Source organism: Galendromus occidentalis, unplaced genomic scaffold, assembly GCF_000255335.2.
Source record: "Galendromus occidentalis unplaced genomic scaffold, Mocc_1.1 scf7180000077006, whole genome shotgun sequence".
Taxonomy (NCBI): Eukaryota; Metazoa; Arthropoda; class Arachnida; order Mesostigmata; family Phytoseiidae; genus Galendromus; species Galendromus occidentalis.
The window spans coordinates 222,139-244,744 of record NW_003804995.1 but is presented as its reverse complement, the minus strand read 5'-3'; the positions used below and the strand labels follow the sequence as shown (position 1 = coordinate 244,744).

The window sequence follows — 22,606 nt, the reverse complement described above, 5'->3', positions numbered from 1 at the left end:
AGATTGAGATCACTCAGCGGCTGCTCTGTCGTGAGCCTCATCTCATCATCTGGCTCTCTGTGACAGAAACAGCTCCTGAGCTAATCTTCGAGCAGCAGCCGCAGCAGCAGAACAAAGGGGTAGACCTCTGAGTTCTGACCGAGCGCTCGGCGACTGACGACAATTGGTTACCGCGCACCGTTGTCATCGCCGAGCACAGTCGGTCCCTTCGTGTGAGTTCTGTCAGCTCGTCAAAACTCGACAATCATTTAGCGAACCGCTCGCTGACGTGAACGTGAAACGCTCTCACCAGCACTTAGAACAAGCACGACAACACCGGCAGCGACGACAATAAATGACCGTCAATTTTGTGGAAACCCGCGCTCGTGGGTTCTGGCACTTCACAGATTCTGACCCCTGTTGCCGATGTCGTGGCCGGTGTGTTGCGGCGGCGCACTAGGCGAGCGAGCGGCCGATCGTCCAAGCGGGCGACCGATTGATCTTCTCGGGCGATCGGGAAGTATCAGTCAACGGGAACGAATAAAATCGCTTCCAAATAATACTCGAAAGAAAGATTGCGCTAATTTATTACTTCCTTTCTTTAAAAACCCTAAGGTCCGGGTGAAAATCGTTCCCGAATTCGAGTAGGTTCAACAGTCCTTTTGTTACGAATTGAGCTACGACCGTCGGAGAAGAAAGAAATTCTGTGTGATCGACGTCGAGGACGAGTCCAGGAATGCATATAGAGGAGGGCTCGTGAGGTCTGCTCCTCGGACGGGCCGGAACGACGGGGCACGCCGGAGTTTCCGTCGCAAACTTCAGCCGATCAGACTTCGCGCCATGCTGCGAATCACTGGAACTGCTCCAACGGGTAGTGTTGTCCGAACTCGCTGAGATGCTCTCGAAGTTGATCTCTTTGCTCTTGGATGTGGAGTGGCATTTCTTTGTATACATCGGTAAACATCACGTCGATCGGAGGCTTCTTTATACGCTCGCCCTCTTGGAAGACTCGCAAAACCTGGAAAATGAAAATGCGAGCAATAAGTTCCCGTCCATCTCCGCGCGTCCGATCACGAATTCCACGGAATATCTGTTCTCCGTGCCTAAATCGTGCACCGCTTCGGAGGAGCAAACTATTCGCCTCCGCTCCCTTGGAAGGCTCTTGACGATGGGCTCCTTTCACGCGAAAAATTCTGATCGCGAAAAATATCGAGGGAACTCGCCCGAAAACTTCAAGAACGAGCACCGGCTCTGTCCGCGGTGCCAGCATCGAGCATCAACGATTTCCGTCAATGCGTCCGCTACTCAGCGACGTACTCATCGGTAAGAGTGATGAATCTGAATTCGCTCTGAAACGCATCTCCGATGGATTGCGATCCAAAGGAATCGCGCAAGTTTCCGCTATTGGAGACTCGAAGATCCTTCTCGACGCGAGCTCAAAGCGTGCCGATAATATCGAATGGGAGGACATATCACGCGGAGGGGGGGAAAACGACGCTTCGGTCGGCGGGCACGGCGGATATTGAGGAATAAAACATGAAATATTTGAATGCGCGCGGCGACGAATCGGAAGCCGAGAAGCCCCTCGCAGACTCGACCACATCCGGCCGGCTCGGGTCGTTCGAAAAAGGCATAAAGCACCGGAAGCCAAACAACGCCCCAATATAGGCGCGCAGCCGTCCATGGTCAAGTCCACCGCGGCAGTAGTCCGAGAAGGCCGCCAACGACAAGACAAGCGCTTCTATTCACCCGTCCGCTATTCTCTCGGGCAGAGAATCGAAGCCGTCGCGTCGCATAATTGCATGTGGACCCAAATCCCTAAAGCGTCCCGTCTCTTGCCGTGCTCCTGTTTTCGGTCGGTCGGGCGGTCGGTCGCACAGTGAGATGCTGTCTGATGAGACGTACGTTACTCTGCAGGCGAGAGACTTTGCGAGTCTCTTTGATGGCAGCAGTTGCCCTTCGGTGTACGAGGCGGAGAACGAGAGCTGGTGCAAGCCAAGAGGTCGGTCGATTTGTCGCATAGGAGGATGGATGGATGGCAGAGGTTAGCACGGACCTACGGACGAGCACGGCGGTCGGAATCGTCCCAGGACGGACGCATCCCGCAATGAAAATGTAAATAAAGTTCCCATTTGATTTTATATTGGAGATTTATTTCTTTGCCGCGCGCTTCTTCCCACGCTGCTTTCGTTGGAGATTTTCAAATTCTCTCACTTCGTTTACGCTTTCTCTCTGGAGTGCTAGGCCGCTTTGCAAGACACCGACGGAAATTTCAGCGAGAGAAGATTCGGAAATTCGCGCTCCTTCCTCACGACATCTCATCGCTCAGCCCGCGACACGACCTGTGGGTGCCTTGGCTTGAAGTTCAAGCCTTGAACTACCGTTCCGAGTCTTCTTTCCGGGATCCTTCGCATGACCTTCGTCATGAGAAACCTTGACCAGAGGACTATATGCGACGGTGTGATGCGCAAAAGTTATCTCGACTCGACGCGGAATTCCCATCTGACAAACTGAGAAAACTTCTTGGGGCCGGTCGACTAGAAACCGAGAAATTCTCGCGGGGAGGGTAGGAATGCTCCACGCGAAGAATAACAAAAGAGAGACGCCTTCACGGAAAAAAGAGGAGATGCCGAAAAGTAGGAGGAATTCGAGGCTCGGATCGAGCGCGAGAGTGTGTTGGAAAGGAAAAAAGAGGGCGAAGATGTCCTGAGTGAATGCACCAACCAACCGAATGACCCCTCCTTGGTATGCAGAAGGTTTCTTCGCCTACTCTTTTCGAAACGAGTTCGCTGACGGTCACTCGACTCGATCCGAGGAGCCAACCAAAGCATAGCCAACAACGCTGCATAGCCAAGCCCGTTCCAACGGAGGAGCCCCGTTCCGCAGAGCGATTGGAACACGCAGGTTCTTCGAACTGCGTGGCGCGACAGGGAAGGCTCTCCTCTCATGTATGGAACCCCAAGCTGTTCGAACAGTCGAAGGCTTTATTAGGATGATTTGTCCATCGAGCATGAACTCTCCACTAGATCGAGGATCTAGCCCATCAATACTCCACTATACATCGAATGGAATAATGGGGAGCCGCGGTTACCTGAGGTATGCTTCAAGAACCTCCGGCCCTCAGATTTGGATTCGACCAGTGGGCGAAGAATGTAAATCCAACCCGAGATTCGTACGGGACGAGTCGAAGGAAGACAGCATTGATCTCAAAACGGGGCCCGCTTGACTGTTCTCCCGTCCCTCTTCCAATGCGAGAAAATCAGTGTCGTTCCGCCTCTCCTTTCCCCGCTCAATCATAAAGCGTAGCGGCTTCTCCCTCAATTTCATGGAGGAATTCGAGAAACTTCCGAATCGCTCCGAAAAGCTTCCGGAGTTTTCGAGAAGAAGGACTTTTAATTTGACAATGTCGGGCGATCGCGGCCGAGTTCGCTACGCTGATCTTCCGCTAGTAACGAGCTCCCAGGCCCTCCGAAAATGGGGAAGAAGTAGGTTTCGATTTTGAGACGCCTCAATCCCAAATGGCCGTGGTGATAATCATCAATCAGACTACTCCCATCATTCCATCATGGAGTCGCCGAGTATCAGCCCTCGCCTTGTGAAGAAGCATCCGATGTCCAAAGGGACAACGTGAGGTTTTTGCTCCCTCGCTCGCTGTCGCAGGAGGTGGAGGCGATAGACGAGAAAAGGGAGACGAGGACGACGAAGATTGTTGCCAGGAATAGCCCTCGAAAGAAAGAGGAAGGCCAGATCTCTTCTAAGGATATCATCACATTCAAATTTGCGCTTCCCTCTGGCTTGTCGTGACAGATTGGAACGGCCACTGGGAAAGAGAAAAGCCATGGCATATGCAATTTCAAGGGGAGATCCGGTGATCCATTCGGGTGATGGACGCACGCGAGGAAGCGGAAGCGACTTCAGAGGTGACGACAGAGTGAGCTCGCTTTCGAGCTACTTGCCAAGGAGCCACCTCCTCGACCACTGGGGGTTTGCCTCACGACAATCTCCCGTGTCGTCGATTCCTCCCGTTAGAGAGAAAACGCGACAATGGATCTTCGAACCACGACGACTCCTGGACGATGTCATTGATTAGCCTTTGCCGATGCTCCGGAGAGATGTCTACGCAAGGACGAGAGATTGTCGACGTGAAAGCCCGCGAGCAAGAATAGACGAGTTATTGTGAGATGAAAGCGGCACGAATTGCTCTCGACGAATAAAATCGAAAACCCAGATCAAAGCCAGGTCTCGTTGTCGATATTTGTGTTATGTTCAACAGAAATTGAATACATGCGCGATGCTCTTGTTGCTGTTTCTAGTTTTCGTAGAGATTGTGGTCACCGCCGCCGCAGCGCAGTCGTTCAACAAGCCCCTATATCGCCGAGGCACGGAATGCTTTCTGATTGATGTGGCGGGGTCACGAAAGCGTCGAGTGCACAATTTTGAGGATTTATTTGGAGAAATCTGCCGTCAAAAGAATCAATAAGCATTCTCTGCTCTTTCGTTGTGGGCACCCGCAACGAGCACACTTGGTATGAGCCGCATTCAAAAGAAAGTATGAAGAATAGTTCCATCCTTCTCAGAATTACGTTTCACGAATGATACGGTTAAGTTTCCCGGGTAATCCGCAGAAGAATTCCGCACTAAGCGTCTGGAATCGCGTAGATGTCGGAATGAGGCTTTGGCTGAAAAAACCGAGAAATCAAGAAATCATTGCGTCGGGCGATGAGAATTTCGACCGAGCTTCACAGAACGCAGTCATGCCAAAGTTCCCGCTTTAATCATGTGAGGGTATATAAGAGAGCACGATTCAGTAGAATAAACAATTGGAGATAACGAAGAGTCTTTACTGGCGCAGTCGATTTGGAGAATGGCTAGGTCACCGTCCGGATCTATGCCTACAGATCTGTGAGTCACGCAGATTCATTCACGGAGAGTTGTTGGAGAACTTCATAATTCAAGGATCCCGTCTCTGTCCGAGACAAGGCACTGCTCAAAGCTGCGAGTCGCTCAGTCTGGCACCGTAGAAATTGAGTGCTGGTGTAGGGCGTCAAGAAAATCGGAGGCCGGAATGACCTTACACTACAGTCCGAGTGGGGTCCCCCTTCGAAAATCTCGGCCCCGTTGGATTGAAGTTTTCCAAGAAGTGTCCGAATGATTCCCATTTTACGCTCAATCCCAGGAGGGATTGGATCAAAAGTCCGGGGGTGTGAGGGTATATAAGAGAGCACGATTCAGTAGAATAAACAATTGGAGATAACGAAGAGTCTTTACTAATCATTTCATGAAGGTCACGGCGATGGAGAAGGGATGCTGTCTTGACTTCTGCATCAAAGGGGAAATCTTGCAGAAAAGTGGAGCTAGTGAAATGTCTTTGTCCACGGCAAGCAGAAAGTTTAGCTTGCGTGCTCGGGAAATCTATGAACACAAAAACTAAACCTAGCACAAAAAGTCGCTCGAGCAGAAGCCTTCAGAATGCGATCGGCATCGACTGAAGAGAAGTTTGTCGTCGTAGTCGACGTATTCTTCGGCGGCGCCGGTCGGTTCCCCGCTTGCTTGGTAAGTGGTGCATAGAATCGAATTTCGGCTGAAAAACGCAGCCGCCGTGGACAAAAACTCGAAGCGCACAGGAGTAAGCCATCCAAATCATTGACGATAGCTCACCGCTCTGCCGAAGCGTCTTGAAAACAGAGCACTTTTTCTGCCACCACGGAGCCGTTAATTTTGTGTCGATTGGTTAGTGAATTTTTATGTATCCGAGCCTCATGACGTTGTCACCTCTCCGACTGAGCCTGGCCTCCGATTTTGCCAAACTAATAACTAAACTACAGGTCGCCGGACTAAATTCAGGAATTCCGCATTATCGACAGCTCACGGACTAGTTGGAGAACGTGATACTTGATCCGAGTCGGATCCAGAACTTCAGTTGTCGCGAAAACGCTGCGGAGCCGACCATTCCTTTGGGCATCGAGCAAATGAAGTTGTAAGACGGCAAGCAGGTACAGCGGACGCCAGAGGGGAGCTAGTCGGGAGCCCGAGAGCAATGAAGCGCAAAACACGAGGAAAATCCAACCTCACCGATGCAACTCCCGGTAACATCGCTCGATAGACGGAGGAGAGATGAGATTCGAACACGTGATCTGCTTGCTGGGAGAGACAATTTGTAAATGGCGAAATCTTCAGTCGGAGCGATCTAGCTGCCGCGCTGCTATTGCGGAGGAGAAGGACTCTCCTGGAGCCGACTAGATGCCGGGGCGATGCCACTGTCGACTTCGCACTCCCGACGACGAACAGGTCTGATTTATGAGTATGCCGAAAGGAAATCGGGATACCGGAGGCAGGGAAAAGGAGCTAGACGGGAACAACAAAGCAAACAAAATGTGAATGCGATTTGGGGGTCTCGTCATAACAAGTGATACGTGCGGGGCTGCAATAAGACCGAGCGATCCGGGAACAAACCAGCGGGAAATTCAAAGAGACGTTCCGAAGCCGGTGACGTGCAGCGTTGCAATAGAATTGGGGGATCGCTCGGGAAATGGCGAAGCTCGACCGGTGGTTATCCATTTCGTTCCAATTATCCGCCGGAAACCCGTCCAACACTCCTCGTCGAACTTCAGGAGTCTCATGAGCCTCGGTCTACCGTCATCGCCGCGGGATGAATACTTGCAACAGCAGAGCCCGAATACGATCGAAAGCTCGAAGCAAATCTGAGGCGTTTTGTTTCAAACGAGGGAGGCGACCAACTCAGTTTGCAAAAGTGCAAGCCAGTGGTGAATGCATACAGACCCATCGACAGACACCGACACGCTAGACATGGGACACAAAGTGACCCCGAGCGACCCCGGACAGATACAGGAGGCGACAAATGGCTCTCTCTCGCATTCTCGTTTTTTTCTCTCTACTTTTGGCTAGCTGGCTTGAAGTAGCCCCATTTTTTAGAAGGGCGGACTCCCCAGATGGGATTCGACCCACGAGCGCGTGGTACATACAACGTATCATTTGCATCCTGATCCTGAAATGTGGTCCTCCATTGCGCTTCTGAGGGGGAGGAGACGAAATCATCTGTGTATCGCAGGCGATACGCAGCCCGTCGAGACCGCCGTCCTCACAGAGAACGCACTTGACGTAGTGTTCAGTGTTGTGAATTTTCAAGAAGATTCCTTCCGGGACATATGCGGTACCTTGGCGAATGAAGTCATTCATCGCCTCAACGTGAAACACTCGAAGCCAATACTCGTGATTGGGCTTCGAGGAATCCAGCACTCGGCGGCCAATATCCTGCCCGACCGGTGCCAGTCGCCGCGTCAGCATCAACGCCGATATAGAGATCAAGAGGAAGGACGCGGACAACGAGCGCGGGCGGGAGGAAGAGAGATCGCGGGTGCAATATTCAAAAAGCATTTGTGTCCAATTTTCACTTTTATTGCTACTGAGGGGAGTCGCTCCTTTCAGCCAACAACCAACAAAACGCGCTTGGCTTCCTCCTCCTCCCTGACCCGCGGCGTGACTACCATCACCGCTGCTGCCGCTGCATTTTCTCTCGCCGCATCTGAGATGCAGATTTCTTTCGAGATGCATCACTTCAAAACTGATATTTTTGTTTGTTGCACACAAACAGCCGACTTGGAAGAGTTTTTGATCTCCCAGATTCTGCGGGAGCTTCTGTTCACGGGAGGAAAACAATATCCAACGTCTGATTCCTGACTGACTGAATTGCCGAGCGCAAGTCTCCGCTCGCAGCGAAACTCATCAGGGAAAAATCCTACCTACCTAGGTAGTAGGTAATTTCCCTCGCGAGCGATGATTGTCTTCTTTACGCGAGATCAGATACATGTGCGGTGCAAATCGCATCCGATCCATCGAAAGTGAAGCACAACATCAACAACCGGATCAACACAGCGAGATGTCGGTATACCAAGTCCGCGACCCCGAAAGCGGGGTTAAACCCATCAGGGATAAAGCGTATTCACAGCCGATGTCCCAGAGGAATGGACGCAGCCACTTAGATGCTCCCTTGAAGTCGGCGAGGAATAGCGGGCGTTCAGTTGCGCCTAGGGGCGAGCACGCAGAAACCAGTGCTTGGAGGGGTCTCCACTTCTCTCAAATGCCGCATTCGCCCTCACGGGCTTTGCCTATTGGAGGTTTCGGACGATTTTCGAGAGCGTGTCCCCATCATTGCGAGAATCGTCCGAAAATCCGGGCGGAAAAATCGTGGATAAGACAATTCGTCGACAGCAGTCATAACGTCAACATCTCATCGAGAGAATGATGACACTGAGGCAAAAAATAAGATAGACGATGCCGCGTTCCGCTCCTCCATACGGAAGGGGGATCGTCTAGCCGGGGATTCGCGGTCCCTCTTCTCAGCTCGCTCCGTCCTGTGGTCTGTCGGGGGTCAGAGTGTATCGCTCATCCATCATGTCTTTTACTAGGCGCTGCCTCACTCCGTATAAGGTCGCCCGCCGAGGTTATCGCCTACAATTGGCTTCATCGGGAGCGTTTGACCACCATTGGGAACGATCCACAGCTTTCATAAATTTGTCATCATGACATGCTCCATGAGCGGCGGCGTCGTTGATGCCTAAACTCGAGGGGCATAATCGCTCGGACGAGGGGGACAGAATTCGAAGTTCTCTAGGCACTCTTGTTCGCAACTCCAACCGGAGTACACTGCAGCGTCGGTCGAAACTACCTACAGCGTCCGTATCAAAGCGTGGGACCGGTGGGGCCGTCGTCGAGCTCGGGGATTCGAGTAATTCCTCGGGAAATGTTCAAACATGTTGTCGCGAGAACATGCTCCATCAGCGGAAATTCAATTAGACGACCGATGTGGCGGTATGAAGAACGTTTTCGTGGCCGCTTCCTGATGACTCTGACCTGCCACCCCCGCCGATAGGGCTCCACCGGAGCCTCGTGCAGGAGTTTTATGAGCAGGAACCGGCGAGGATTCGGGTGACGGATGGAGACGAATAGCCTCGTCGGTATTCATTTGGCAATGATGGTAAATTTGTATCCTCGGTCACCACTATCGTTCGTTTGCGAATCACGGCTTCGTATTTCTACCTAGGTACATCCGAGCTGACCGCCGATTTCCCTCTTGAGGTCTCCATCGCGGAGCCAAACATTTGCTTAACTCAACCGAGGAACCATCCATATACATCGCAGAGCTTTCGCTCGCTGGCGAGCCCACTCGTCGAGGGTCCTCCATCTAAAAGCGTTCGAGGCGTTTGTCCAATGAAGCGAATATGATGCGACCATTGTCGCGGCCGTCGGTCGTCGCCGTGAACCTTCGTCTAATGCACGGCCGGGACCTAGGTGTACGTCAACCTCAAATGTACGAGGGACGATTTCGAGATCCTGCGCGATCCTCTGCGCGGAGAAAAATGGCGCGATTCCGCTCACACGGCTCGCAGCGAGAGAAAACCGGCATCCGTCACAGCAGGTGCGTGCTGTCCATCGTGGATGACGAGTGACCGCAGGTTTCCTTTCAACAGGCCTCGACCTCGAGGTAGGAATGTCATGAGGGAAGAGCCTTCGACCGATCTCGCGGACTTACCTCTTTTTTGATTTCGTCGCGGAACTGCTCTTCACGCTCATCTGTCCAGAGACCTTTCGAAGTTATGAATTTTCTGAACCGAACGAGAGGATGAGCTTTCTCCTCCCAAGTTTTCACCTTGAAAATAAAAATTCGACTTCTAGAGCTAATCCGCTGATGACGTCAGTCGAATCATGCGTCGCGAAATCTCACCTCGTCAATGCTCCGGTAGGCCGTGGAGTCATCCGACGTGCTATGGTGGCCCAGTCTGTAGGTCATGGCTTCTACGAGGACCGGTTTGTTCTCTTTGAGGCAATATTCGCGAGCTCTCTTCGTAGCGTTGTAAACCGCCAATGTGTCATTGCCTGGAAGGAATTGCGTTCGTCTTTCTCCATGGTCGACTGTATTGAGGAGCGCGCATTGTACTAGAAGAGCGAAAACAACTCCGGCATTCGGCCGATGCGATGGTGAATGGGAGTCGGAGGTGCCTCTCGCTTACCATCGCAACGGATTGTCGCGATTCCGTAGGCCGGTCCCCTGGCTCCGATTCCATCGCCTCTGTACTGATCCTTGGTCGGGGTGGAAATCGCGTAACCGTTGTTCCTGCAGAAGAAGATCACGGGCGCTTCCAGAGTGGCCGCAAAGTTGAATGCAGCGTGCGCGTCACCTTCCGAAGCAGCTCCTTCGCCAAAGTAGCACATGACAACGAGATTTTTCTTCGCCCGTTTGAAAGCATACGCTGAGCCCACCTGCAATCATTATAGCTGCCTCGATAATAGCGAGCTCTCATGCCCTGGTTTGTTTACCTACACACGTCTGAGCAAGTAACGTGGGGGGGGGGGCGCCGTCCTCGATGAGTGGTGGAAGGAAGGGGGAGACGAGAGGTGAGAAGGGAAGGCCGTCGGCGGACCGGAGCGAGCGTGGGCGACGAGGGAGGCGGCGCGCCCATATGTAAGTGTGTATAAGTGTAGTAGCCTCTTGACAAAGCAAGAAACAGCGTGCAAATCCGCTCGGTCACCCGCTGGGCGTAGTAGCACCCTCAAAAGAGAAGTCCGAAAGCACTTTACGCCAGGGGCTCGTTTGTCGATTTGAATCGACATACCACTTGCTCGACGACCTGGCCGACTGGAGGGCTGGCTTTTTCCATGGCAACATTCTTCGACGTTCCCCGCGACGGCTTGTTGGTCGTCGGTTCTTCTTTTGCTCCCCCCGCCGGCATAGGCACCACCACGCTATCACGCTTGCAGTGGGGAATATGCAATAAATCGATACAAGTCTACATTTGGAAAAAGTGACCGCTCAGTCCGAGGAAGAAGGGAACGACGAAGGACGAGGGAGATGTTTTGTAGCTCCGAACAACCAGTCGGCGGACCGACCGGTCTGTCTGCCGCCTGGCTGGCGAGCGAGCGAACGAGCAGCCATCGAGTGCACGCACGGGTGAATGGTCCCACGAACAAATGCATGAACGCATGTCTCAATGACCGTGGCTTTGGGTTGTATTCAAATGAGAAGCACGTACACCTACAGGATGGAGCGCAAAGCGCCCGCTGCAAAATCGATGCAGCCGTGTTCGGATCGGCTCAAAGTGGAGGTGGAGTGAACCAGGAAGGATCGATAGACATCCAAGCGATATTGGGGAATTTCGCCGGTTTCGGCCACCGTTGGAATATCGGCCGGGCGAGGCATATAGAGAACGTTGAGCCTCCGGAAGAGTCGAAAATACATGGAGTATCGAGAGCGGGGCGAACCCGGAGCTTGGTAGAGATTGAGAGCGAGCGAATGAGCTTCCATTTACTAGGATACTCACAGCCTGAGGCAGTTGTGTCGTAAGTGGAGAGCTGATGGTTACAAACGACTTTTCTTTCGACCCGTAATGAACGGGCATTTGACGTCCCTTGCCAGCGTCCAACGAATTACCGTAGCATTGGTTGATCATTTCCACGATTCCGAAGTCTCGCCAGATGAGAACCCCTGTGGAAGACAGTTCGTTGTTACGCTGCTGCGATAGCTTTAGGCCTCGAATTCACGAGCACACGAGTTCACGTGTGCTCCCTCGGGTGAGCACCGACTCGCGAGTTTTCCCGAATGGGCAAACGATACGTCTCCTTCACGCGACTTTCCCAGATCGATAGGAGTCGGGTCGGAGGTCGCTCTGAACCATCGATTGAGCCTCTCGGGAGAAGATGATTCAAGAACCGAAACACGATAGGGACCTTTTCAGGGATATTGTCGAATATTCCTCGCGGAGTTCAGTGAGAAAGGGTTAGGGGCTCTCAGTTAGAATAATGATGAATAATAATAATCCTCGATGTCCGAGATCACGAGTTCCATTCCCTCGGTCTCGCCAGATACGATGAGCGCGATCAGTGCCGAGCTCAGGAAGGTCAAAGATGGCCCGTGGAGTCGCCACTCGTGGATCGGTGAATATCAGGGATACGCTCCTCCTCATGGACATTCAACGTGGAACATTCATCGAGAAATCATTGGAGTCGTCTCGAAATTCACGAGGAGACGCCTCGCCGTCGGGCGAGAGAAAATTCTCCTGGATAAACCTAAAAGCCCGAATGCCTTGTCGAGAGTCCACCGAGTTTTGGTGAACGGTTAGTCCGCCAAGCGGCCTGGCAAACGAGCGGTCAGCCGAGCAGCTAGTCTGGTCAGTCGTGCATTGCTCGACCGAATGAGATGAGAGGGATTCTCCGTCTGTCAAGAGGGGGGGCGAGGACTCGACCCTGGAGGGAACAAAGGGGCAACGCGGATCTCTGAAGAAGAGGCGAGCCAAGAATATGGGGTGGAGGGAGGCAGGCAGGCGGGCGGGCGGGGCTTTGATGGGGATCGTTGAAGGGAGAAATAGTCGCGGGGAAAGCAAAGCCCCATGGTGCGAGCAACGGCTCGCTGCTATGTGAAATAAAACTAAATAATGGCAGTTAGCTGGCTGGCTGGATGTCTGTCCGCCGGACACTCGCCAGCGAGAAGAAAGGAAAAAAGAAGAAGAACTGAGCTAAAAAGAGAGCCGACCGAATAAGCGCCGAACCCTCTTCTAAATGAGCAGATGTGAGCAAGGTAGGGCTGGGGAAGCATGGACAACGAGGCATGGGAGCGCGGGGGAAAATGGGATACGGGAAAGAGGAGGTTGGCGGCATCAGCGCTAGTGAGGGCATATTGCATTCTCACGGATGAGAGGGAGATGCTCCGCTCGCTCGCTGGCCGGATCCTTTCGACCGGTCAGCCATCGGTCGAAGGAGCGAGCAGTTGGCGGGGCATTAGACTGGCAATCGAGAACGGAGGGAAGAATTAGAAGAAGAATGGAAGACCACCGTACCAAAAAGAACCGAACGCGCGGATGCCGCCACCGATGCCGCCGCTGCATGGGGAAAAAGACCCAGGGAAACAGCTTCCGTCATCAGATAGAGGAACCTTCAGCCGACTGACCAGCACACGGACTCCGCCACGGGGGCGATGGAGCGCGCGAATCAAGAGACGAATACAAGGGATGTTTCAGACGATGAGCTTCCTATAGATTTCTTCGCATAGGAGATCCCTGACCGCCCATTTCATCGGATATGCGGCTTGGTCGGACCCTCTCGGAGCAGCAAGGAAGACGACGCTTTTCGCTCGAAGGCCGTGCCGCCGTTCGATACATCATCTCCCTATTCCCTGCCCTGCTCCCTTCTGTCCGGAATTCTCAGGGAGTATCTCAGTCGGTGATGATTGGAACAATTATGAGACGCCGTCAGCGTGGAGCGAAGCGCAGAGATTTCCGCATCTACACGTTGCCAAGAATAGGAAATTAGGCCTCTTCTCCCCATTCGTCTCGAAACATACATACGGTCGGACAGGCAGCAGGAGAATCACCGCCGAGCCTCGGACGAGACCCTTCACCCCGAGGTTTTGGTTAGCGAAATGCTCTCTTTTCTTTTTTCCCTTCTCCAGATGTCCGTTTGCCTGGCCGTGAGGACGACGAAGGTTCATTTGCGCGAAAACATTCCCTCCTTCTGAATGTTCTCGGCTGGCCGACCGGCCGCGGTCTTTGTCCCCCTCCTTGAGCCCTCATAATTCCCTTTCGTTTTCCGCATACCCCCGCCCGCCTGCCTGCCTGTCTGCCTGACCGAGCCGCACGGGCAGACTCCTGGCGAAAGTCCGAAACTTGCTCTGCTCTCGGTGCCAGTAGTAATAAAGCTAACTAAAATGGCGAGTTGGGGTGGAAATATGCTATCATTTCTTGCAGGCAAGCCGGCAGCAAGCGAGCGAGCGAGCGAGCGGAGAAGGCCTTTCTTGCTTGCTCTCAGTCAGTGCTGCTGGCGTTCGGTTAGGCCAGGGCTGTGCGGGACGGAAACGGGAGCGAGCGAGATGAAAGCGGGCGGACAGGCCGGCTGGTGAGCGAGCGAGGATCGTGAAGCGAATGCTTGGATGGTGGAATGTTATAATTCACCCTCGCAGAGGCTAACTCCAGATTGCAGATGGACTCCTCCACTTGGTGAGGCGTCGCGACGAAAGGACGACAGCAACTCAGTCAGCCAGCCATCCGCCTAAAGCATTTCTTGCCGCTGAAGACGACGCAGACAATCACTGGTTAAAAGCATACGCCGAATAGGAGACACTCCTGCTACACTCGACTGAAATGACTCTTACATTTGGCTTGTGCTCTGCACATTTCAAATACCGAAGTCTGCAGCATAGTACACTCGGGACCAGGACGGCAAACCGCAAATGGCTAGGACCGGCAGCGGTCGGATCGCCGAGCCACCACTGACAGATCGCCCGAAGACGCCCAGCGACAGACTGACCGACCAACCGACGCACGATGGCCCGGGAGCCACTTTAGCCGGCGACTTTGATTAAGTGGAGCAAAATTTTGCGTGCCTTACCGGACTCTCGGTACTGCCCATAAACGAGATCTTTGTCGTCGAGAGCAGCCGCGCTGCCGAAATGTGTGCCTTCTTCGCCGAACGACGTCATGTAGAACGATATCCGACCTTGACGCTGGGACTCGTAGAGGATTTTGTCCATGACGTTCAGCGTGACCATGCCTTCGTACATTTTTATGAGTTTCGCATCAGGGATCTAGGGAAGAAAATCAGAGACATTATCCGGGCACGGAGTTCGATTATATAGACGGAGATCCGCGGAGGAGGAATTCTCTCCGAAGAGCTGTGAATGGTCATGTGTTGCGAGTGCTTCCGACGAATCGACACGGACTCGCCACACGAATGTATCCGACGAGAGAAAGCGACGGAACGAGGCGAAATATGAACGGGCAGAGAAACACAGAGAGGCTATATTTCACCTTGGGGTCGTGTTCGGGGTTGATGACGTTCCCATTGGGGTCCATAACCCGGTAGACGGGGAGCGGTTCATACGAGTCCTTGTTGAACATCTGGAGGGACTCTGTCCAGCGGGTCCGAGCGCCAGGGAATTCGAGCATTTCTCCGCCGCCAACATCGTTGCAGTATACCTTAAGTCGATTCTTTGGTTAGTCGGCCGAAGAGCGATCTGACTTGTGAAAACGGCCGCGTAGGAGCGAGAGCGTCCATTTGAGGTTTTTCTTTCCGTATTGTCTCGGTGTTTCTGATGACACTTCGCGCCGACTTGATTCTTCTCGTCTGGGTAAGTTTGTATCTTTTTCTTGCCACCAGTCGCGGGGTTTAGTGAACCCGTCACGCAAGCCGCAAAAAGTTTATCCGCGCATAAAGGCCTCGCTCAACTGGTTCAGACAATAAACACAGTGAATCGGCACTCGGTGTCAGCCCGATGCAACAACTTCTGAGATTATCACGACGACGACGACACGACCTGACAAATTGACGAAGCGAGGGACAAGGAGCCGCAATATGAATTCGGTACGGGTCGCGTAAATCTGTCACTCGGCGCCGGCGGTACAGAAACGAAAATGAAAGACAGGCGGCGTTGCGCAGTCGCTCCGATTGTCTCTATATCGTTGGAACTCGTTTCTCGAGACCTCCCAGGATATTCACGCGGCGCCGCGGATCTCGTGCGGCGAATTAACGAGCCGAAGGATTTTCATTTAGGGTCGGTCCCGTTCGTTATTCTCCCACGCAACGTATCCCTCGCGAACGACACCGCCTTGTTTAAGGACAACAACAACAATATCAGGGCAATGGAGCGGCTCGGGTACCATCTCTGCCGCCTCGAGCTCGCTCGTTCCCTCAACCGGTGTGAAAACTGAAGGATCCTGCTCAAATTTTACTCCAGCACCATGCGACCCCCAATGTCTCAACAAGCAGACTCCTCGCGTTCTCCCGCCCATTCGCCTGTTTGTTTGTTCGTTTTTCGTTCATTCGTTCTCGCGGAGGAAGCTCAAGTGTGAAGGGGACGAGGAAATATCTACATGCTAATGATGTGCTTGTATCTTGAACATGGCCGCAAATGGCTTTTCACGAAGAGTGTGCGAAGGCCACCGAGATAGGCCAGGATGGCTCGGTCGTTGGTTGCCGCTATCGCTAACCGAGTCACACGAATTCGCTCACATCTCTCACGAAAACTTCGTCGGATCGCTGCGCACGTCTCCGGCGAGCTCACGGAGCAAATAGCGTCGAGAGTGGTCCGCTCGGGAACAGGGTTCGTATATGAAGTACGTATCTCGTCCTTTGTCGCTCTTGGTCGATGCAAACCGAAACATATCCCTCATTGAAGCTGCTCCGAGGGGTAAAGTACCCGGATTGGATCTGGAGGAGCTGAAGCTCGAGTTGATTCCTACGTTCCCGACCAAGGAGCGAGATTCCGACAGACACGCGCGGCCGTACCGTGAACGAGTTCGGAGCGCGGCAATCCACCGTGACATTCGAGCGGCCAGATCCTCCTGCTCTAGCTCACTTACTAGACTCTCTGGTCATCAGAGCTAGAAATGTCGTTAACACGAGTGGTCGACTCTGTGGTCTCGTGGACGGCTGCAGACGAAAACCGCAACGATGACGAACTTCATAAATGAGCGAGTCGACGCAGGCATGAATGAAATCGTGAACACGAACCGAGCCGAGGCTACAATTCCGAAAAGACGGGCTAACCGACCGCCAGGGTGCATGAGTGAGTGACCATCCGACCGTCCGACCATCAATGTGTCCTTTCGTCAAGTTACTAGGCTCAAACAAGGCGCCAGCTACTGTCCCGTGAATAAACATACATGCACCGAAATGGTTTAGGGCACGCACATCGACGGCACGCATTGACATCCGACTGACAGATGTCTGTCGCTAAATTTGAAACCGCCGTCCAATTTGAGAAAATCCTTCTTCACATTAACGGCGTTGGGGCGGTTTCGTGAGAGTCTTAGAACATGACATCAATCTGAGCCACTGTTTCCACTACGCGCTTGGTGAGCCCCCGGCTGATATCGTAATGGAGCAATTGGGGATTTGATGAATAGGTATCCGCTTTTTTTAAAGTCGGGAGAACGACTTTCAAGGCCAGCAATGCAGGCGGAAAGTCCGTAAGCTATCCATTCCGGAGCTCGGGCGATTGCTGCTCGCGAATCGTCGAGACTTCGGGACCCGCTTTATCTTCAGCTCAGTCAATCGCATAATGATTCGTAAATCTGTGAATTGAGTCGCGCATGTCAGAGGCCACAATAATGGAAACTCATGAAAAACCAATTGAAAACCTCCTTCCGAGTTCTGCGGGTGACAAGAGCAGTGTCTTGCGATTGATATCAAGGAATGTCCTCTTCTAATCTAATCTCAATCGTCCGGCCAAGATTCTCCTCGCGCGGAAAAAGCGGGGGAATTGAGCACCCAGGCTTCAATAACATGTTTAGACTTGCACCCTCTCCAGCCGTCATGATCACAACTGTTCCGCCGTGTCCGGAGCCATGAGGCAATCATGTTCCTGAATTCAGTCTGCCTGATCAGCTGTAAGAGGATGCCTTCAGTATCCAGTCGATACTTACAGAGGCTCTGTGGAAGCCCGCGCGCCGAATAACGGGAGTGCTTCTGAGCACCCGAGACCCGAGGCCCAAGCCGCGAACCAAGTGTCGGAGCATCTCGCTCAGCTGACTTATCTTACTTCACAGAACTTCTCTTCATAGGTGTACATCGACGCGAAATGTACCGCGAGAGAATCGCTGTGCGTAGATATTATTTGCAAACACCGAATCTAGCAGACGACATGTCAAGAAGATGCGCATGCGTAGTAAATCGGACTTATCAATACTCAAAGCTCGACGCTCTTTTATCGCAGAGGTCGACTCGCCTCGCACCCATGTCTCGTTTTCGCCTCTGCCGCGTACCGTTCGGCAGAAGGGAGATAGACTCAGATCCAATCGAGTTTAGGGAGATCATCAGTTCGGGTTGCTCGATGGTCACAAAGCGAGGTAGACGGATAGTCGGATGAGGTAGACGGATAGTCGGATGTGGTAGACGCTCCTCCACGTCGCGCAGAGGTTCGACGATCGACCCTAGAAGAGAGAATCAGCGCAGCGGACCACTATTCAACATGAGACCTCGGAGTTTTCAGAAGATCGGTCCGGATAGGACTGATGTTCCCGCTTCACGTTCTCATGCTGAATGTTCAGAATGGCGATCGCGGTTTTCAGCGGACTTGGGAACGCTGCGTGGCGATCAAAATACGAGGTTTGCGTGAAGGTGGATCTTGAACTAGCGGACTGTTCTTCGCTTCTGTGGCAGTCCCATGTCTCACTCCACCTCCCCAAAGTTTCTCCTCATCTCTCAACGTCGCTCCTATTCCTAGCCGCCAGCGCGTCTGACGTATGGAAAACGCGCGCTCACAAATGACTATTCAGTGCTGATGGGCGCATTGTTTAAAATGAAAAAAAAGAACGAGAGAAACGATTTGTTGATGCTTCTGTTCTGCTTGTCATGAACTTCACAGCCGCCGCTACTTTCGGTGGTGGGGCTGACGGTAGCTGTTAGAGTCTAGCTCCGCTCATTCCGCTAAAGACGTCTTGGCATGTCAGGTTGAGCAGCGGAAGGAAAAACACGATGTAAACCGAAGGGGCCGTCCACATCCGACCACATGAGCATCACGCTAGCGAGCGACGCGGCTACGATGACGACAGTCTCTCGGCGACAGCTCCTCCGAATCAACGAGCACCACTCACCGTGACAATTGGCGACATCAAATCAGTGGCGATAGTGACGACAGAAAAACCTCCTGACCTGAGACAAAATCCTGGGAATTTCACCCGACAATGACAATTCTAACCGGTAGACTTCGCGGAGCTCAGTTCAGCGAGTTCTCTGGAGTTAAGAACTTCGGTCACCCTGGGGAAGCTTCTTCCCGGTAAATCCTTTCATAACTCAGCGATCAGGGTCCCTTGATGCTCAATACGGAGAGCAGTCCCGAATTTCTGGTGCCAGAGAAAGGGGGAATCGATGTAAGATCCTATCGTACAAAGCTCCATCGGAGCCTCACTGGTTCCTGATGCGTACTCTCGACTCCCGACCAGATTCCTCTGCTGATGAAAGCGATTGTCTTGGAGGTGTATCTCTATTATTATCGGGATATTTGCCGACGCTTTCACATCTATGGAGGATCTATCTAAGGGGAATTCCCGACTCAACGGACGTTTCAGGGAGTAATGTCAGTTCGTGAAGAGGAAGGCGAGTTGAGCAAATCTCTTGAGTCGACCACGGTCCAATCACCAAGTCTCGCCCGAACATTCATGAGGATACTGAGGAAGCTTCTTCCGGTAAATCCTTTCATAACTCAGCGTTCAGGGTCCCTTGGTGCTCAATACGGAGAGCAGTCCCAAATTTCTGGTGCCAGAAAAAGGGGGAATCGATGTAAGATCCTATCGTTCATGAGGATACTGAACTCTTGTCTTGGAGCTTTATCGAGTACCGAGCAGGATCCCCAGCAGCTGCCCTCTGAATTTCTATGTGCCGTATCGGTCGGGACCAGTAGTGCCCTCTGGGGTGTCTTCGATCAAATGCTCCACTTTCGAACGCTGGTAACACCAATCCGACGCTTCGGATTCCGAGCAAATATCAGAGTACGATCGACAATGGAAACTATACACCGATTGGTGGAATGAAAGGTTCAGATATGCAATTGATGTTTGTTTGCGAGAAGCCAATGATCTCGGTCCGCGTCCGGCATCGACATGCTCCCGAGGTGTCTTGACTTCTCCGGAAAACGGAGCTCGAAGACAGGGACTCCAGAACAAAAACCGGAAATCAGAACGGAGCAGGAATAAATGAGCTGAATCTCAAATCTTCAACTCACTCAACGGGGCGTTGAGGTCGGTCATCGATGTGACGAGTCCATCCACGTAATTGTGATGTGGAGAGGCCGAAATCTGCCGTACGACTTCGAGAACAACACCGGGCTTTCCGCGGTGGTACCGGACTACAAGAATTCCCGGAAAATGGAGGTGACCCTGAACGAAACAAGAATCAGTGACGGAGCAGACTATGAGCTGGTGATTGGGAGCGGCCCATCGGAACGACTCCTAAATGATTCCTGTTACTGTCAGCGCTCTACACCCCTGTTGAGAAAATTTGTTGACAATGAGCGCGCTGTAAACTTCTCGTCAGAACCTGATCAAGAAGGAGCTTTCCTTCATCTGGAACGCGATAGTGTTTGCGTACTCTCTCGGAGACGGTCTCATCCCGTTCGTTGCGTCCCAAGAGCACCTCGATAGGCGAACTGGCATCTGGAGATCCGAAGACATCAAGCAGATCACCGAAACGATCTTACCGAAGTCAATCAGTGATCCATTAACAAGCATCGCGAAAATCCCCAGCTATTTTGTGACAACACCCTTCGACGAAGGATTTTTTGTTTGTTCTTCGAAGAGAAAGACAAAACCAGTGGGCGGACTGCAACTCATCTGCGCTATTTAAGATGGAACGAGTCAACCCTTTGTGCTCAAAGCTGTTCCTCTTACCAAGAACATGAAGGTGAGTTCTTCAGCATGAGGAGCATACTTGTCTCCAGGATTCGGTGAGCTCGGAAATTCTGGGTGGATTCTGTGCAACGCGCGAGCGATGTTGATGGAGCCCTTGCTTGCCATCAATAGCTCTTTCCAAGGTGGGAAGTCATTCGGCCTCTTTTCAGTCACTCCGAGTTGCGTTGATTCTCGTTTGTTCTTCATTTGCATCGACTGCTCCAACGCAGGGGACCACGGATCTGCGTGTCGCAAACGTGCTACCTTATAGGTCGCAACAGGATCCCGGAGCTCGGCCAAGACACTCGAGGGCTCCATTCCAGAGACAGATTGTCGAGGTATCTATCATTCGCCGCTCTCAATGAATTCATGCGCACTTCGGTCGATCTGCTCCGAAAGGATTTCCCTGATACTATGTATTGCGGGGCCGCCATCTTAGCTGTGCATCTGTGCACATGGCTGGAGAGCCCTCCGTCGTTTGAGACCGAGCCGAGAGGCGCGAATCGAGCTCATCACGAAACGTTCCATCGTTCACAGGAAGTTCACGGAATCCCGAAACCCTATGATTTCGGGTACAATATCCAAGACGAATACGGAAATAACCAGTTCCGCCAGGAGAGCTCCAACGCTCAGGGCATCGTGAAGGGGAGCTACGGGTGAGTGATGAGTGATTATGATTCACGGTACATATGATTCGAGTCGTGGCGGAGAATGAGTTCCCGGCACTCTTGACTGTCAATTTAATTCGTTCGTCTCAGTTACACAGATGCTTTCGGATTGCATCGTCGAGTGGAATACGTGGCTGATGAGAACGGTTTCCGAGCCGAAGTGAAATCCAACGAGCCCGGAGTGAAGGACGATCAGCCAGCGAGCGCCCATTTCACCGTTGAAGAAGTCCCGCAGCAAATTATTCGGGTCCTGTCGAGCGGGTGAGTTCTTGTCACACTTCGGCGATGAGCTGCCTAGATCTCCCTCCCGCAAGATCGAGGAAAGAGAAAATACTCCCACGAATGACACAACGTTGAATATCTGAATCATGTCTCGAGTGAGGAAAGCCGCTCGTTTTCTCATGAATTTCTTCCAGGAATAACCACCTCCATCGTCATCACGATCATCCCGAGTCGGCGTCGTTGAGGCTGAAGACTGTCCCGACTGTACGAGCGGTCGCTGCGAGTCCACGAACCAAGCAATGAACAATTTCTGATATCGCAAGGGATCGCGCTTGTATCCTGAATAAAAGCCTTGATGAGTCCAATCGTCGCCAGGGATGCATTCTGATCTTCAACCGCATCCGAATGAATGTCAGAGCAGTCCGTGCTCCTGATTGTGGAACCTTCGAAAAGGGTCCTTGATCTGATCTGAAACTTTGGTCGAATATCCTGCGCTTGCCTAAGCTGGGGGAGTCCTTTTACGCCGACGATTTCTTATTGATATTGCTCAAGTAGGGTGCCGACTCGCCGTGCGAAATACATTCGATCTAATTATACCACAAGCGAACTCACGTATTCTTCCTAGTAAAAGTCATGGAGTCCGAGCTCAACCCCGGGGTACTCTGCGTGAAAAGGGATCGAACAAACTTTTGCTGACTACGAGATTCGTCGCCCTAGACAGTCGAGTTCGCCCTGCTGGGTTCGTCCCGGGCATATCTCCTTCAATCTGAGCCGTATCGATCACATAGAGGTGGCAAGAGAGCCGAGACCGTCGAATTTCGACAATGTATCGGAATGACTTTTCACCCGTTCATTCGGGATGAGCGAGGCCGGAGTAAGTAATTCCGGCGAGAGATTCCCTCTCTCATATACGCGTCTCACGGACGCGTTCCTGAATGTCGACTGCTGCCCAGCTCCCAAATGCCCCGAAAGATTGGAATCTTAGAGAATACCGTATTCTCTCTAATAGTCGGGCCTGCCCGTCTATTTTTCAAGTTCCCGAAACCTACCCGTATAATAGAGAGTGCCCGTATATTAGAGAGTGCCCCTGTATATTTTCCACTGGAGCCATGAGTCTTTGAGTGGAAGGTATCTTCTAACTTTCACGCGAGATCGATCCCGCTGCGTACTCACACAGCTGACCGTTCGAAGGTGTCAACACGCGAGAACTTAACCACAAGACGTGGGAGGTCGCTGCATCATGGCGAGTGTCCACCGACCGAGAATACTCCTCCATTTTCCAAGTTCCCCGAACCTGCCCTCATAATAGAGAGTGCCCTTATAATGGAGAGTGCCCGTGTATTTTTC

The 22,606-nt window shown here is 52.4% G+C and overlaps 1 protein-coding gene across 1 annotated transcript; it reads right to left on the bottom strand.

Annotated features, from left to right (window-relative positions):
- Positions 1 to 602: 602 nt before the first annotated feature.
- On the bottom strand, positions 603 to 17,616 carry BckdhA (Branched chain keto acid dehydrogenase E1 subunit alpha). The gene is made up of 8 exons (XM_003740543.2): positions 17,409 to 17,616; positions 14,793 to 14,960; positions 14,374 to 14,569; positions 11,316 to 11,479; positions 10,008 to 10,257; positions 9,722 to 9,873; positions 9,530 to 9,646; positions 603 to 997 (listed from the first exon to the last, which is right to left on the bottom strand). Exons 1-8 carry the CDS (start codon positions 17,499 to 17,501, stop codon positions 830 to 832), a joined length of 1,308 nt encoding a protein of 435 aa, XP_003740591.1. The 5' UTR covers positions 17,502 to 17,616; the 3' UTR covers positions 603 to 829.
- Positions 17,617 to 22,606: the final 4,990 nt, after the last annotated feature.